The sequence below is a fragment of the Castor canadensis genome, chromosome 9 (genome assembly GCF_047511655.1).
Source record: "Castor canadensis chromosome 9, mCasCan1.hap1v2, whole genome shotgun sequence".
NCBI classification, from domain to species: domain Eukaryota; kingdom Metazoa; phylum Chordata; class Mammalia; order Rodentia; family Castoridae; genus Castor; species Castor canadensis.
In genome coordinates this window covers 19,155,260-19,174,296 of record NC_133394.1, presented here as the reverse complement: position 1 = coordinate 19,174,296, position 19,037 = coordinate 19,155,260, and the positions used below count along the sequence as shown (strand labels likewise).

The 19,037-nt window shown below is 43.6% G+C and overlaps 1 protein-coding gene across 6 annotated transcripts in view; it reads right to left on the bottom strand.

Moving 5' to 3' along the window:
• Positions 1-19,037, bottom strand: part of Fhip1a (FHF complex subunit HOOK interacting protein 1A) — a 221,584-nt gene that overhangs the window by 53,107 nt on the left and 149,440 nt on the right. For all 6 annotated transcript variants that reach the window (XM_074041280.1, XM_074041278.1, XM_074041283.1 and 3 more), the window contains 2 exons: positions 13,233-13,391; positions 10,911-10,997 (listed from right to left, as the gene is read on the bottom strand). In XM_074041280.1, the coding sequence (XP_073897381.1) occupies positions 10,911-10,997; positions 13,233-13,391 (246 nt within the window). The remainder of the gene's footprint in view (positions 1-10,910; positions 10,998-13,232; positions 13,392-19,037) is intronic.

Genomic DNA, 19,037 nt, shown 5'->3' with positions numbered 1-19,037 from the left:
CACTAAATAACAGCTGCTCTGCTCACCCCTCACCATGGCATAAGGGATCCTATAAACTTGGCATCTAGTTATTGCCCATTAATATTTTATAATGGTGGTAATTTGAAGATGGATTCCATTGCTCTTGAAATCTTCACTCATAACTTTCACTGGGCATAAAAACCCCAACATGCACATCCAGTGAGAGCCAAATGGTCCTCGCAGAGTTTCAGCCTGTCCCACAAACACTCGCAGTAATGCCAAGTGGCAACTCACCATGTGGCTACTCCCGGCCTCTCAAAATTTCCATCTTCTCAAGTCCCCAAAAAACTTCCAACCATCAACAGCAGTCAATAAGCCATGAATTATTGAGCTTGCAGGATGCAGATCATGATATGTATGCATATGTTTGGAAGACAAGATTGTAAAACAAATGGGCTCCACTGTGGCTTATAGGAACCCAGCACACATGCCCTTAAGGAAGCGTCTGGAATTACTCTACCTGCAATGTTGTTCAAGCTTGGTTTTAGCCCATGGGAGACGGGGGGAAAAATCAGTTTTCTTGGTAAGAGTTTTTGCTTCTGTTTTTCCAAGTGTACTTGTATGGAATAATTTGCTGAATGAAACACAGCTGGTTGGTCTTTGCAAAAACCAAAGCACAGGCTTTCTTTTGAGGTCCCAGTTTTCGCTCTTAATGCCTATGAGCTGTCTGCAGAAAAAGATGGGTATAACTATTTTCCTTCCATCCCCCCCCACCAGCCTATGCTTTCATCTGCCAGAGACATTCCAAACTCCTGCCCTAATTTCCTAACAACCTCTAAAAAAGGGGCCTGAACAACATACAGCACAGGAACCGTTCTAGTTCACAAGGCCCTTGACCCAAATACTGTGACACAGCCAGGGTGCTACTTCCACAACCCTTCCCCATCCAGATGCCCTGCCAGTCCTCTTGCCAATCCCGCAAGAGCCAAGACAAGTGCTGAAGTCATCTTTGGCTGCTTCTGCCAATAGTCCACTGTCTCCCACCAGACCAGGACCCTCACACCTGGATAGAGACTCTTCCACACTAGGGACAGCCAGGCAGGCTGCCTCACATGTTACCTGCTGCTCCTCAGTCAAATCACTCAGAAATAAAGTACTTGCTAATCCTTCCCGGGGCCATCTCCTTCCATCTGGGGACCTTTCTCCATGACTGTTACCTCCAAAGACTTACTGTCACCTAAATTACACAGAACATCACACTGCCCTCTGCTGCAGGAGTTGGCAGACTTGTTCCATAACCTAGAGAGCAAATATTTTAGGCTTTGAGGATCACAAAGTCTCTGATTTTCTTTTTTTTTTTAAACAACCTTTGAAAAATGTAAAAACTATTTCTTTATTAAAACTGTGATAAAATACATATAACATAAAAAGCATCACCCTACTATTTTGGTTTGCTTTGTTTTAAGAACAGGTTTCACTATGTCATCCAGGTTGGCTTCCAACTATCTTTCTGCCTTTGGCCTCCTGATTGCTGGGATTAAGGCATGCCCCACCATGCTCAGCTCTAACCATTTTTAAGTGTGCATTTCAGGAGTGTGGTATATTAACTACATTCACATTGTTGGGCAAACAATCTTCAAAGCATTTATCATCCTGCAAAACTGAAGCTCTGTCTATTAAAGGAGAATTCCCCATTCTCCCTTCCTCTCTGCCCCTGGCAAACACCCTTGTAACCTTCTGTCTCTATGATTTTGAGTACTCTAAGTACCTTGTGTAAGTGGAATCAGGTATTATTTGTCCTTCTGTGACTGGCTTCTCTCACCTAACATAATGTCCTGAAAGCTCACCTATGTTGTAGCTCATGTCAGAATTGCTTTCCTTTTTAAGGCTGAATACCATTCCACTGCATGTGCATCCCACATCCATTAATAGATGTAAAAAACATTCTTAACTCTCAGGGTACACAAAATGGTCCACAGGCCAGATTTGGCCCACGGACTATGATTTGCCAAACCCAACTCTACAGCCATACAAAAAGCACTCAACATAGACCACAGGTTCCAAATTTTCTCAGTCCCCAGCATCTCCAGGGACTGATCAATGAAATTCTATAGCATTATTAGAAATCAGACATAAAACCATGTCAGGAGATGACAGCAGTGACAAGGAACATAGACATGTGAGATATTTTCACAGCACCTGTAGGCCAAAAGGAACATCCAATCCACCATCCACTGATACAATATTTAAGTCCATACAAGATAATATGTAGTCAAGGCCTAACAATCCAACACTCTGAGCACTTGATGTGGGCAGTTAGCTGGAATTCAGTTCTGGTTCCACAATGACTGTCATGTGACACTTGTTTTTAAAGCCTAGCACCTGCCAAAACCTCATCTTTGCAAAGGTTTGGTCACACTGAAAGGAATACAAATGATTTGATGCTGAAACTGCGATTTTGAGCTAACAGTTCACCTAGTGTCCAACAGATGTCACTGTGTTTCCCTCATAAATTAAAAATACCCCCCAGGCCCCTGAGAGTTTGCTGAAAAGTCCTGGCCTCCTTGGCTCAAGTTTTGGGGACTACAGACCCACAGATCCTCCTAAGGGCTTCAGGGCAGAGTGGGGAAGCAGGGTCAAATACAAAGTACACCGAGCATTAGAGAAACACATGTGCTCAGTGCTGAAGGGCTGACATAAGCCCTGAGAGACAGCCATAATAGGAAAGCAAGAAACCTAGAACCTCCAACATCAGAAAAGCAGCCAGTGTGGACTTAGGCTGGTCCTTGAAGAATGAATAGAACCTGACTGCAGAGGATGCAGGGAGAACATTCCAAACAAACAAACAAACAAAAAAAAAACAGCATGAGTGTTGAACCAATAACAAGAATGGCACAGGGAAGGGCCACAGCACACAGGAAACTAGGAAACAAGCCATTTATTTAAGGTTTCAAGGGAAGGGTGATGTATTAAGAAAACTTAATCCAGCAGGTGTGTGAGAGGTCATCTGATGAGAGAAGTTACAGCAATGAGACCCATAGCAAAAATCAACCCTGGTCAAGATGGGTGGATGAAGACCTGCCATGACACTGTTGGGAGAAGAAACAAGAAATAGATTAAAAATCCTAACAAAGAGAGGCTAGCCCCATATATTAGGGGAGTGTAAGAGCAAAGACTAAAGAATAGCCATGCATTCTAGGCCAGCTAGAAGAAAAGATATGATTCATAAAAAGGTCTGCAGAGGATGAGCTGTGCTGGCTGGCCTGTATTATTATGAGTTTGGCTTCTGATTTTCTAAGTGAGAGGGGAACACAATAGGTCATTTGGGTGAAGAGATCTATCAGTAGCCAACTGCTCAGGCCCACCAGACTTCGGGCCATCTGTGCAGAGCTGTGAGGTTATCCTACAGGGTTGTTCAGCACAGGCCATACCTAGGGACAGCCTACATTTAAGGAAAGGAAAGGAGCACTGAATTTCAAGTGTGTGCCAAAGCAGAGAAGGAGCAACTTGGGTCCAGGGAGTCAGGAGAGTCAGAAGTTGCTAGTAAGTATTCTTGAAAATCCCAATGTTTGTGAGCAAACACTCGTGTGCAGTTAATGATCTGGCGAGGAAAGGCTGGGCACTGTGTATATGGGAGAAGCTGTTGCCTCTTTCTGGTGGCTTGGCGTAGGCTCAAGGCTGGAGGGTGGGGCTATCACATCCATCCATATTTTCTCCATCTCCTTCCCCTCAGCCTTGAGCTCCCCTCTGCTCTGTTTTTTGTGTGTTTGGTTGGTTGGTTGGTTGGTTTAGTTTGGTTTTTTGAGACAGGATCTTGCTATGCAGCCCAAGGTGGCCTATACCTTGCATTCTTCTGCCTCCACCACCTGAGCGCCGGGATCACAAGTGTGCAGCTCTGTGCCCGGCATTTTGCTTCCTTCTGCTCGCCTCCACACCTCCAGAATGTCAGTCCACACTTGCTGCCTTATCTTGTCACTTCCAGATCTTCCTGAGCCCTTCCACCCAGCTCCCTCCGCACTGCTTATGAGTGACGTAAATGTCCACCCGCCTTAGCAATCAAACTAGCCTCCTTCCCCAGCCCTGGTCCCGACAGCTCTCACACACAGTGGTGCTACTTTCATTCTCACGATCGGGCCCCTGCAGTGCTTTCTCCCCCACCCCAACCCCTGCTCACCTTCAAGTCCTGAATGCCATGCTCTCCCTAACTACTTAGCCTTCCCCCACCAACCCTGGCTTCTTTCTCTGCCACAGTACTTATTTTAGTCCTTCCTACTTTAAGTCTGTGATTAGCATGTCAGTCTCCCAGGTCCCAGATCATAGACTCCATGGAGACGGGAGGGTTTAGCAGCCACCTTCATTTCCCCCGGGCTCTGGAGAAAGGCTTTGCACCTGTGCACACTCACTAACAGGCCTCTGCAGAAACAACATTACTCATCTAGTGCGTGTGAGATGGCTGGGTCTGTCCTGGTAACTGTGGTGCCAAATATGACTCTCAGAACGTGCTTATATCCTCTGCGGAGGAAAGAGGAGTATTACTTTCCTCACCATGCAGCAGAGGAAACTGGACTCAGAGAGGCTAAAAGCCTTGCAAATATTCACACAGCACAGGAGTCAGGACTGGAATCCAGATCTTCTGATTCCCAGTCTTGTGCTGTTCCAATGCGCACCAACCTCTGCCCGAACTCCTGTAATTCTAAACCTGACTTGGAGATGGCTACGGCACTTTAGGAATATCTTCCCTGCATATTTGCATCTAGTTTACTTATCAGCGTTTCCACCTGCCACATTCAGGCCTAACTGTGATTTTAGGTTCCAGAGGAGAAAGGTCAACAGACAGAATTAGGCAGCAATGATCAACTATAAAAAGTAGATTTCTGAATGTCTTTCTAGAAAACTTCAAGCTGCAATACACTTGAGCCCTAAGTGCCAAGCCCTCTCTTGGTGCCAGCTGTGCTCTCAGATGCTGACAATGACTGCTGGCCGGCTTCCACGTGTCCCTCTAGACCTATCTCCATCTTCCCACCCTGCTCTGCACCCAGTGGACCCGGATGGACCACTTTCTCCACCATCTGGTTTCCACCTGAGTTCAGTCAATGGGATTCCAGCAGGAGAGTGAAGGAAGGGAAGGGAGTGAAGGTAGGCTATTTATAACCCCCCCACACACACATTACCTCTTAGGTTGCCTCAGGCTACTTGTGACCTATGACTGACATTCAAGGTTCGTAGAAGGCAGCCCTTTCTGTATAGCTACCTCTGATACTACATTCACATTCAGACCTGTGTGTGGCAACCATGGTACACCTGCCCAAATATGGTCACTTAATACTCTTATCAGCAAGAAGTGGGGTATACTTCGCCTCCCCTTGCACAGGGGCAGACTCTATGCTACTAAGAACAAAATATGGCAGAAGTGACACATTCCAGGCTCCAGACCCAAGCCTTAGGACACTGGCAGTTTCCACCATGCACTCTTAAAGCCTTCAGAACACTCATTCTTGCAGCCTTCCTCAGCTAACAGAGGAAGTCCAACTATCCGAGGCTGCCACACTGACAGGAAGCCCAAGCTAGCCCCGAGCTAGTTCCCGAAGGCGGGAACGAAGGAGAAGGGGACCTGGCCAGCCCCGAGCTGTTCATGCCCAAGCCACTGTAATCATCCCAGCTGTGGCCCAGAGCAGGGAACAGCTGTTCCCACTGTGCCCTGTCTGAATTCTCACACCAGAGAGTGGTGTTTATACTAACAATCAGCCATGTTTCAAACCACTAAGTTTGAGGATGGTTTATCACACAGCAATAAAACACTGAAACACCACACTTTTATAACTAAGTAGTCTGCTTCTTAAGCTCCCCTCACTACCAAATGTGAGTGCCACCTGTTTCCAATGGGGTCCTGGCTGACAAAACGTGAACACTAGTCACTGGAGCCGGTGATCACAGCCTAGAATTCTTCTGAGGAAACAACAGAACCACACTTCTCCCCAAGGTCAGACATGGCCTGGTGACTTGCTCTGCTTTAGAGGATGAAATCTGAACAAGAACACGTATCACTTCCAGACATAAGGGGCGTGATCCAGTGGGCCACTCCCTATGTCCTCTTCCTCTGACATTGTGACAAGTGATATTAGCTCCAATGATGAAGGTTGCATCAACCCTGATCCTTAGTAAGGGTAATTCGGGGGAAAGGTGACCTATAAGCTGCTTGTGTCACACCCAAGATGTACACAAAGTGTGAACAAGAGAGAGCGCTTGCGGCTTCAGCCCGAGATTGTGGGCTTCTTTGTGACTGAATAATTAAAGCTCCTTTGTCAATTTAATGCTGACCACATAACCCCGAGTGCTCTGTACATCACGAAGGAGGCCTGTAAATTAAGCTAACAGGCATGCGTCCATCTTTTTCACATCTACTGTTAGGGAACCATGGAAATCAGCACCTCTCTGACTCCATCTTCAGGGAGCAGTCCTGACCCAGAGCCCTGCAGCTACACTTGGGAAACCCCCCTACATTTGCTCCAAGGCTACACTTCCCGAAGGTGGCTCCAGCCTGTGACCGAGGGAAGCAAGATGCTATCTCCTGGGAGAACAGGCCTCCTCCACCCACAGCAGGCTGAGACACGTCCTGCAGACCTTCTGTCACGCTCTCCTCCTCCTGGGGTCAGGCAGCATTGCAGTCTGACAGTTCTCTACCCCTCCCATCCTGCTCCTTATGTTCTCGAACACCAGCATTTCCTGAAGTAAAATCTTTGCACATTTATTCTAATCCTGGCATCTGCTTCTCTGAGAATGCAGGCTAATGTAAGTAAACCAGTGAACATTCAGCTTTGAAATCTGAGCTTTGGCAAAGTAAACACACACCAGACAGATAGATAAGGGTTGTCCCATTAATCTGAAATCAGAAAGAACCAGTTTTGTATAGTTAGATCCATACACACAGTAGACTCCAGTTCTTTACAGCCTGTGTTACTGTGGCATCATTTTCTTTAATATGACTTTTGCAAAGCATGACTTCAGCCTATTTGTAAGAATGTATCCTTTCACAAATGTCCCATTGGGTTTCCAATCCCTTACCTAAAATCGTAGACAGCGTATGTATTTTGGAATTCAAAACTTTTAGAAAAACAGCCGGGCACTGGTGGCTCACACCTATAATCCTAGCTAGTTGGGAGGCTGAAATTGGGAAGATCATGGTTCAAGGTCAGCCCAGGCAAATAATTCAGGAGACTCCCATCTCCAAAATAACCAGAGCAAAATGGACTGGAGATATGGCTCAAGTGGTAGAGTGCCTGCTTTGCAAAAGCAAAGCACTGAGTTCAAACCCCAGTCCCACCAAAAAAAAAAAAAAAGTAGTATGTACCATTTGCCATATTTGACACAATATCCCCAGGGTGTCTGGGCAGCACCCTATAATCAAATCTATTAATATTTCTTCCACAAGATGTGCAAATACCACCACAAGAATGCTGAGTAGCCTTGAGATATTCGTGTGGGGCTGGACACCAAATGAGCTCAGCTGCAAAGGTGAGGCTGTGTGCCAAATGAATACATAAATATATGCTCAGTTTTCAAAGCTCCTTTAGTTTCTCTCCCTCTCTCTCTCTCTCTCTCTCTCTCTCTCTCTCTGGTACTCAGAATAAAGCCTAGGGCCTTCCTCACAGGTTAGGCAAGCACCTAGCTATACTGCCAGCTTCAGAGCTTTTTAAAGTTTAAGTTGTGGATGAGGAATTGTAGACAATTGCACACTACCAAAAACTACACCGCTCTTCAGAAAAACATCAGGTGTAAGTTGTGCTAACACAGAAGAATGGCCACATGAGGAAAGGCAGAGTGTGGGGAGAACAGTGTGGCTGGTCCTCACCTGGCAGCACCCCCTCCGCATCTCTTACTCCCCACAACGTTCTGTATTGGCTTGGTCGCCAGTTAAGAAACGCAGTGAAAATACTGTGTGTGGGTAACTGACTGTGACATGGGGGAATTTTTAATGTGGATTTCTTTGTGTTATTTATGAGACAGAGAGTAAGTCCATCTCTGTGAACTACCTGCATGGATGGCAGGTAACTGAAATGGTACAGGTGAAGTAGGAGCTGAGAGACAGCATCAAGGAAATGTATTTGGAAAACCAAATGGGGCCTGTGTGTGAAGGCACTGGACCCCGAGGACACAAGGGATGAACAGAGAGGCTCCTACAGCAGACTTGAACCCACACTTCTAGGTGTCCCTTCCCATGTCCAGGGAGAGGATGCAGGAAATGGGACCCGACTGCCCCCACCTGGAAGCTCTCAAGCTACACCAGCCCTGGACTTCTCTCTGTCCCTGTGAGCACGGCACCCCTGCCCTGCTCCGTCCTCAATCCTCTTCATTCCAACTGAAAAAAACACAAACAAGACAGATGAAAAATGGAGAGAAAAATTAATGAAGGAGGGGGAAAAAAATCACCCTTTGTTCTCCCTGACAGCTAAATGGAATCGCCCTGGGAGGAACCGTCTGTGGTGGGTAAAAGAGTCTTCATTAGAGAGCTGATTCAAATCCAGAAGAGTAACATTCACTTTTCACTGTCTACATTCAGCACTGACTCTCTTTTACAATAAACATGGATTAACTTTGTGGCTTTGAGCATCTCACAGTTGAATTATGGGCCCTATTGAGACTAAAATCAGGTAATACATGTAAAAATCACCTAAAATGTTGGCTAGCTATTGTTCTCTTACGACACTGTCTGGGAAGGTGCTGAATGCCAGCACTGTGGACACTTTAACAACCCTCCATTTGCATGGTGTTTTCTTCAACCTCAGAGTCTAGGGTAATGTTCTGAGCACTAAGGGTCCCCAAGGGGACAGAACACCTGGGAAGCTGCCCTGAGTGTGTGTTCCACCATGGAGACAGACCACACACAGTGTGGTGACGGCCTGAATTCCACTTATGCCATGCACAGTGTGACTGCAAAGGCCTTCCGAACAGCTCTGTGAGGTGACACTCAGCCTCAGTTACGGAGAGAGGTGTCACCATGCTAGATTACAATAGACAGGACCAAGAAGCTCTGGGGTACTGCGACACAGGTTGGTGACTGCAGACAGGGCACTGTACATTCCAGAAAGCCACACAAAAGGATTGTGAAGGCTTTCACCATAAACAAATGACAAATGTTGAGAAGACAAGTATGTCCCCCTGACTTAAACATTACTCATTGTATCAAAACATTACATGGTCCCCCACTCATTATAAAAAAAGAGTTGTCATTAATATCGGTAACATCAAAATATGCTATTGTAACATAAGTATCTTGAAAAATAGTAATTATAATAGTTACCACCATTACAATAACTATTTTATGTCAACAGGTGAATAAGGAAAAAAGGGTGGGAATAAGTGACTCTGTATGTGACCATACAGAGTGTGTGTGGATGGCTACCACCTACGAATTTTAATAGCACACTGTATTCCAAAGACAGGAACCTGCCTCCACAGAGGCCTCCCCTGCAAGACCTCACCCCATCCCCAAACAGCAAAATTCTAACAGAACCACAGCCTACAAACAAATGTGAGGACTGCACTTTCCAAAGGTATGCCCTACATTTTCCAAGATAGATCCAGGTGCACAGACTTGATCTCTCTGTGCCTGTAAACTACAAAAACATCCTTGGATGTTTAAACCACATCCAAGGTTAATTCTTGAACCTAGATGTAACACAAAAAGCCTGGTCAGACCAAGTACCCTGTTCACCTTGGCAAATGTGGGCCCTGTGCTCAAAAGGCACTGAAGGCAAGGGAGAACTAGATGCTGTAAACCAGAAGGCCCGCCAGCATGCACCACAGTTCATGCTGCTGTGCTCATGTGTGCTTGGACTCTGAAAAGAGCCCACACAAACGGGACTTCGCCAGGCAGAGGGGTGAGCAGTGCATCAAAACAGCGTGGGAGCTGCTCCCTGCTTCACGCCCAGAGGTGGCAGAAACTTGACAAAAAATCCTCCGAACGGAATACTCTGTAAATCTCTTCACGTACTGAAGAAAAACCTCCTAACGATTAGAATTCTAGGTCCACGGGTGTCTCGTAGCAGCTCACAATGGAGAAGATATTGCTTGATTTATTATACAGAACGAGAGTCATAAGGAATTCAGAGCAGTGCTAATGAGACAGCCAACCTTTGATGGAACCTTAACTTGGCTTTGCTTTCATTTCTGCTGTCACAAAACTATTATAATAGAAAATCATGTCCTATTAAAGGAGAGGGCAGAGTGTGGCACTTGTGCCACCACTGCCCCCTCATGCCCACAGCAGACCCTACACTCTCTGTGACAGACATGGCCACGGAGCACAGCTTGACAGAGCCTTCTAAGTGACCTCCACCCACAGGAGGCACAAGAGGCATGAGAGTCAGAGACTACCTGCCAACTCTCCTTGACACTGACTGTCTTGCTTGACATTCACAAGGCCATATTCTGTGACACTAAATTGGCCCCACCCGACTTGTGTCATGGCTAGTTTTAAGATCCATATTTGATATTGCTAAGAAGTATGAATGAGGGCTACGCATGGTGGTTCAGGCCTATAATCCCAGCTACTCAAGAGGTGATAAGAGGATCACAGGTGGAGGGAAGTCTGGGCAAAAAAAGTTAGTAAGACACCATCTCAAATATAAGCCAGGCATGGTAGTTCAAGTCTGTAATCCTGGCTACTTGGGAGACAGAAGTAGGAGGATCATGATCTGAGGCTGGCTACGGCAAGAGACACTATCTAAAAACAAACTAAAGTCAAAAGGGCTGGGGGCATGGCTGGAGTGTCTAGCAACTAGGAGGCCCTGAGTTCAATCCCCAGTGCCACCAAAACAAGAAGTAAGGACAGAAAGAGAAGAAAAACAAGCTAGAGGCACCATGGAGTCTATTACACTGCTGTTTACCTTCCTCAGTTTCCTCTGGTTGTACTATAGACAGACAGAAGATGACGTTAGCCCATCACTGACCTTGTGGAGGGCAGGAGCCAAGACCGGTACCAAGAATCCATTGTAAATGTAGTTGACGAGCTGGCTTCGGATCAGGGGGTGCGCCACCTGAGACAAGAACAGACAGTCACAAGAAAGGCAGCGCATTGCTGGGCTTTCCTCAAATCAAACAGCTTTGTGCACATCCTGGACACAAAAGGGAGTTCAAATCCAGGCTGTTCATTCATAGCAAGCAGACTATTTCAGACTTCTGTCGTTCTGGCATAAACAGACTTGGTTGAAATTAGACTTCCAGATTTAGGAAAAAAGTGATTACTTTAATGAGTCTATTTAAAAAAATAGACTGTATATGTATTAAGGATTAATAAATTAAAATTAACAAATGGAAACTATAATTTTTGCCCCTTTATCCATTTCCACTTGTGACTAATTTTTTAAAAAGAGTGTTAACTGTCAAAGTGGACAATTAAATACACATATTTTGCTAGCAGAAAGAACTTTCTTATTTTGTAGATACATTTTCTTAGAGTCACTTATATTAGGAAGGAAGGAATTTAGAAAATATTTTCATAAAAATAGGTAATGTCAAAGCAGAAAGCATTATTTGAGGTATAACACTTTCTATATTTGAACTTCAAAATATGCTTAGCCCGATTTGGAACTGTCACATGAATCCCCCTGTATAGCAAATATATCCTAATAAAAAAATTTTTAAAAGAAAATAGGAAAAAACATGCTTAGCAAGGATAACCCTTTACTAGTATCTTTTGTAAGTAACCTCTCCAGTAAATCCTCCAAACAAAAATTCTTAAAAGTATATGGCTTCCGGCCAGGCACAGTGGCTCACACCTATAATCCAAGCTACTCTGCAGGTGGAGATCGGGAGGGTCATGATCTAAGGCCAGCTCAGGCAAAAACGTTAGTGAGACCACACTCTCCCCATCTCAATCAATAGCTGGGCATAGTGGTATATACTTGTAATCCCAATTACATAGGAAGGCCTAGGTAGGAGAATCTGAGGCCAGTACCAGGCCAAAAGAAAATAAAATCAAGACCTTCTCTGAAAAACAATCAACACAAAAAGGTCTGGGGCATGGCTCAAACAGTAGAGTGCCTTCCTAGCAAGCACAACGCCCTGTGTTCAAACCCCATTACCTCAAAAACAAAACACAAAGGTATAAGGCTTCAACTCAAAACACACCATGAAATATATAAGATTCCTGTTCTTCACTACATTCATTAGTTTTATTTCTCTTTCAAAACAGAAAAAGAGTTGACCAATAAAGTAAAAAGCAATTTCCAGGGAAGTGAGGCTAGGTGCTTAAATTTCCAGTAATCTCTCTCTCTCTACACTGGGAGACGAACTCACAGTAGTTCAGTGTTTTTATTTCTACACACATCTGCAAGAAATGTGATAGATTGTAATATTAAAGGACAAAATAATTTAAAATGTAATCCATTTATCTTACATATAAATAAAACCTCCTTTGACTAAGCAATAAAAATGAGATGGGAACTAAAGTAATTTACTTGCATTTTCTTCCAGAAGCTATTTCTTTATTTGGTAGCTAAACAGATTATAACTAACATTTTTCACCCCAAAATCACCATAAAATAAACCCGATTTCTTAATAAATCCAATTTTAAAGTAATATTTATGCTGTATAGAAGTAAAACATTTTTGATGAAAACCTACTATATCCCTAAATATATATATAAAATCTGATTTTTATTGAAAACAGTAACAAGAAATCTGAAGGTAAAAATCTAATCAAGGAGCCAAATATCCAGAGTTCAGTGGTTGTTTTTACCCCCTAAAGCAGGCCAATTTCAAAGCAAATTTAATTTGTGTTGCTAAGAAGATGGTTAACTTCTTCCAAATTCAATTGGGATAACAATATTCTTTATGTGGTATGCACCATTAAGCAAAATAAAGTGTTTTCCTTTGTAGACTCCCAAGAAGACCTTGAAGTAAAAGCGTTATAATTTGGAATACTTAGAAGCCTAAAAATATCTATTTAATGAGTAAGGCACTGAACTTATTTTTGATGGTTAAGTGGATAATCAAAACAGAATTAACACTTTTTGCAAAGAAGATAAAGAAAATGATCTCATTTTTTTTTCTCAGTTGAAACTTCCCAGAAGTCTACAAGCTAACATTTTCAGTCATTCGAGGACATCAGGTGGGCTTCAAGTAAACCATTAACTATTGCACAAGCACATGTTAAAAGTAAGGAAGGGTACCTAGGCACACTAAGCCTTGGGTGCTTAGACACGCTGACCCTTGGGTGTCTAGACACCCTAACTGTTGGCTGTGGTGGACCCAGCCAGGCCATGGCCTACCTGGATGACTGCATTGCAAAACTCCAGGGAGTTCATGAACTGCACGAGGGGAGGTAGCAGGAGCCAGTCATCCTTTAGCAGACAGTGCCAGTCCTCGCCTTTCTCTTCCAGCTTCGTGGGCAGGGAGGAGTAGAGTCCACTGAGCCCAGTGGCAAGCACCTGCATTCAGAAATAAAAATGTGACCTGCACATAACAGCTCACAGAGGGCACCCTTGTTGCTGGTCCAAAGACTGGACTTTGAGTAGCGAGGTAATGAAGAAGTGAGAAGACAGCAGCGAGCCAGGAAGGATGCACGAGGTGGGAGGCAGGGAAGGACCCCTCCCAGGGCTCGGTTACTGCACACAGTGGTGAGCCTGCTTGTCTCTCACGTGCCAGGCCCTGTGCTGGGCTGTCAGTGGGGAAGTGAAACACAAAGATGAAGACAACACGATCCCTGTCCCCAAGAAGTCCAGGAAAGGGCCAAACTCCCAAATAAAACAGCACTGTATACTACACTGAGTGCAATGCAAAGAAGTATTATAGCGCAAACCCCAGACTACGGAGGCAGCCCTGGACTGAGCTGCCCAGGACAGGTAGGGACCACGAGTAGCATCATGGGAACTAATCCTTGCAGCTCCCCGCATGTTTCATCATGACTGATGCTCGCATGAGACAGGTCAGAATACTCTTTCATGTGCACTCCCCCACAGTGTAGCAAGGAGAAAGAACAGGTGGGGGTGGAGGCCAGGTAGATATGGTGACAAGAGTTGCAACAGAGCTAAAGTGAGTCTACCAGCAGGAGGAAAGGAGAGGAGAAAACACCTTTGAGCCTCACACAGAAAGTGGATTCCAAGGCTATCTAAGCGAGACTTCTGACTTCAATCCAAAGCTCCTTGATTCACTTTCTCCCTCAGTGCCCTGGGTGAGCGAGAACCCCCAACTGCTAGCTTATCCAAAGTGGTCACCGAAAACAAGAAGAGGGCTGGAGGAGGGGCTCAAGTGGTAGAGTGCTTGCCTAACAAGCACAAAGCCCTGAGTTCAAACCCCAGTACCACCAAAAAAAAAAACAATAAGCTGGGGAGGTAGCTCAGTGGTTGAGTGTTCACTTAGCATGTATGAGGCTCTCGGTTTGATTCCCAGTACTGCAAAAAAAAAAAAAAGAAAATGCCTTAGATGGAAACAGAAATAGAAAGGGAAATTACTTGATGCCAGTGCCCACTGATTTTATCATGCAGAGTCTAAGACCAGGAAGATAATGAATTTCACAGGACTGGGAAGGTAGATAAGCCTAGGCCGCATCTCAGACATCCTGATTCAGCAGATATGGCACTGACTGGACACACGAAGTTCTCTACAAAAGGCTCACTCTAACAGACTCTGAGGTTCCAAAGAGCCCAAACAGGATGGAAACAAATGGTGACATACTCATTGGGTTCCCCAGTCTACCAGTGTTAAAAATGCTCAGAACACACAGTGGGAAATACATGGTGCTGTGAGTGTGCAAAAGACTTGGGGAAAGGGTGACAGCAGGAAATGTTCCAGAAGTGACACCCAAACTACTGAAGAATAAACAAAGTCAGACACAAAGTGGTGGGAAGAAGAACATTCCACAAATAGGAAACCCGGCATGCACAGAAGCTCAATGAAGAAAAAAGATACGGAGTCCTCTAGGACCAAGGAAAGCGCAGTAGGCTTAGAGCAGGGATTTCTAGGAGGAAAGAGACAGACAAGGTGAATACGGGCAGGTGAGCAGGTCCCATAGGGTTTATAGGCCAGGATGAATAGTTTGTGTGACATCCCCATGGAAAGCCCGATGCACAGCTATGTGGGTCTGACACTTAGGAGAGTGCTCTGGGCTAGGGATGGCAGTTGGGGTCATCTGTGTGGAGGTCGCACCTCAGCCACATGAACCAGAGAGAGAAGGAAAGAGAGGTTTAGACAGGTGGGAGCTATGACAAAAGAACCCACAGAGCCTGACGTGGGAATCAGAAAGACAGAAGGAGGTATGGTATATTAAACTTGGGGAAAATTCCATTCCATTGCTGGAGAAATCAAGACTACATTCATTTGTCTTATCTGTTCTACCTCCTAGGAACCTTCATTCACTCATTAAAAAAAAAAAACAAAAAAACTAACCACTCAACGTCAGGCCAGGCACTATGTTAAGTTGGGAAAATGGCACTGTAAGCAAGACCTCTTTTTCAAAACCAGGGCATCTGTGGTCCCAAAGGAAGATGTCCCCTATTTAAAGGACTTAACTCCTTGTCAACATACCCAAACAAATCACTTTAATTCTGGTTTTGAATGTGACCCAAATGAGTTGCCTGTTATAAATTAGAAAACTCTGGCAAAAGCGAACAGAGCCTAAAAGTTTTCCTCCAGGAGAAGTCTAATCTTGATGGCACATTTTTAAAATCAATTACATTTGCTAACTTATGCTAAATTAACCACAGAACAAAGACTTTAATTCTATGTACTCCTGGTTTCTCAACCACTTTGAAGCTTTGAAGATGAATTCGTAAAGACAGGCTTAATTTGTCTGACTAAAAAGCTGGGAATAACTATTCAGTATATCAATATAATTACAGCAACATTAATTTTCGAATTACATACATCAGTGACAGTAATTAAAAATAACACACACCTAACAGTTACTTTTTAAAGAGAGTATTCTGAAAGGGATGGCTGAAATGAGCACAGAAAGGAGCCTGCCCCGACAGAAGGACACTCCTGGTCCAGAAGAAGTTATTAAAGCTCTCTGAACTTCAGTTTCTTCATTGAAGTGTTGTGAGGATTAAAGACAGTGATGCATATGAAAAGACTAGTGTAATGGTCTACACACAGCAACATTTAAAGATGGAGGAAAGAAAAAGACAGGCACACAGCACTGAACAAGTCCACCTTTAAACATCTAATGGTACCCAGTTAATTTTAGCAAAAACAAAGATTTCCTAGCAGATGGCTTTAGTCTGAAGCTCGCAGCAAAACACCTGGTGGAGACCATTTGATACAATGTGCCAAAATAAAAAGCCTCATAAATTTTGGATACAGGATAAACAACTTCCTACCTGCGGCTGTGTACCTAAAGGTCACTTACTTGCATTTGCATTTCTTGATTTATGGCTACCAGGCTGCTTTCTACTTTTGCCAATGTATAACAAATGGCGTGGGCTTAACCATCAATATTTTGGCTTAAAAAAATCAGAAGAAACAGGATTATTTAGTCCCCTACCATTTGTTAGCATCATACTGTTCTCTAGGGTATCCTTCCTGTCCTGCTTTTCTTGGGAAAGAGAAGACATAAGGGGCAACGGAAGCCGACCCTCTTTCTATTGACTTTAACAACAAAAGTTTCCAAAAGAGGTCCAATTTGCTGAAGTGGTCATTACTCCCCAACAGTCTGATGCTAACACACTTTGACAATCATACTAATTATAGAAAGCTCTCTGTCCACTGTGGTCTTTAGCTGGGTGGTTAATAGAGTATGCTTTTATCCTCGACATAAAGGGGCCTTTTTGTTTTAATTATGTTGTCAGATGTAATTATAGAAAACTGGGTACAAATAAGATTATGGGATCTATCCTGAGGGGCAACTTAACACAGGAAACTCGACTTCCATTCCAGAAAATAAGGTCAGCTGGCAATTTTGGTTTCCCTCCAATTTTAATGAACTGTACAATGTTTAAAAACACGTTTTTATAAAAGCAACAATTACTTGGTGAAATCTGCTTAGAACACAGCAGAAATCTAGGCATTAAAAGCATGCCCCGGTTTTGTCTCCCTACATTTCAATGTTTAGCTATGAAATATTACAAGCATACAAAACACAACAGAATAGAACCTATCAGCAATACTTAACAGATCAACTTCTTGATAATTTCTTTAGAGCACTCTGTATTTTTTCAAAACCTAAAACATTACAGGCAGAGGGAGCAGCTGAGTGGTAGGCACACGCTTAGCATACACAAGGACCTGGCTTTAATCCACACCACCAAAAAATGCATAAAATATTATAAATAGAATGAAGCTGTACTCTAATTCCTTTACACGCCTTCCTCATCCTCGAAAGTAACTACGGTCTTGAACTTAGCACATACTATTCCTGTTCCTGCTTTGTACTTTTACTATGTCTGTGAGTAACCAAAAAACAGAAGGCATTAAGATTTTGCGTTCTAAAACTTTATGTAGATATTAACATGCTGTATGTCACCTGTTGCTACTGACTTGTTTTACTCAGCACGGTTTTAGGTTTATGGTCTTCATACATGTACATGTAGTCATATGTTAACACATGTAATTCATTTTGAATGGTAAATGGTCTCTGTGTTGCTATGTGAATAAACTAGTTTACTTATCTTTTTTACTACACATTTCTATTTTTCTCTGCTTTACTACATGAACACGTGCCAGATTTCTCTAGGGCAGATATCCAGAAGTGGAGCTATAGGATCACACAGCATGTAAATGTTACATTTTAGGAAATATTGCTGTGCTGCTTTCCCAAGTTATTCTACCAATTTATATTCATACAAGTTCTTGGTTCTTCCGTACCCTTACAACCCATGGTGTTATGAGACTATAAGTGACTGGTCACTGTGACGATTAGTAACTGGTTCCTCCAGGGGGCCCAGTGACTCTCAGTGCATTCCCTGGATTCTAGGGAAGATGAGTGTATTTCCAAACGTTCGCTGTCTTGGGTGAGTCTCCTGGGACTTGTTCACTCATAGCCTTTGCTCATTTTCAAATCAGTTGTTTCCCCTTTTTCTTAATTTGTAATATTATGGCTATTTCCATATATTTGGATACCAACATACTGAATGAGAGTGGGGACAGTGGACACCCTTGTCTTGCTCTTGACTTTAAAGGAAATGGATTCAGTTTTTCCTCACTTAGGTATGATGTTGACCATAGGTTTGACATTTATACCCTTTATCACGTTGAGGTACATTCCTTCTATTCCTAGTTTCTTCAGTGCTTTTTATCATGAAAGGATGTTGAATTCTGTCAAGACTTTTTCTGCATCAATTGAGATGATCATACAGTTTTTGTCATTGATTCTGCATATAAGTTGTATTATGTTTATTGATTTATATAGCACATAGATTCTTGAGTCAGAGTGTGCAGGTTCAAATCCTGACTCTATCTCTTATTTCCTCTGTTCCTCTATTTCTTCTATAAAAAGGGAATAAAAACAGTATCCACAGTTGTGAGGATTCACAGAATTTGTACATGTAAAGCACTGAAACAGGGTCTGCCACAGAGTAATCTCCCAATAAGTCCAAGACACCATTGGTGCCAATGTGCATAATTACCCCAGCTATTCATGGCACTTTACACACTTTTAAATGACTTCTAACTTCAATTTGTCACATTCCATTAAAAAAAAAAACCTACTGAGATTTTTATTTAAATCTCATTAACACCCCACAAACTGCAACTCACAATTACAAAGGGAAAACAGATTTTTACAATGGAGAGGTCCAGTGGCCAACACCCAAACCCCTCAGCCCTTGCCAAGAGTGGTACGATGCAGCCACACCTCTCCCTATAATGCAGTAAGATGTGTGCACCAAGTGTACGCCGACTGTGTACTTGGATTCTTGCCAAAAATATTCCACTTACACTAAATCGAACATGTATTCCCATTCCCAGTATGTAGAAAATACAGGGGACAGGGACAAATCTAACTGCAAGAGAAATAATAAAACAAGCCCAGAATGTGGGGTGTTCCTAAGACAGAGGCCTGGTCCATTTCCTTCAGCAGCAGGCTGCTACATATACCTTCTGTTGGACTCGAGTGCGGGCGATAACTACGAAAGTAATTC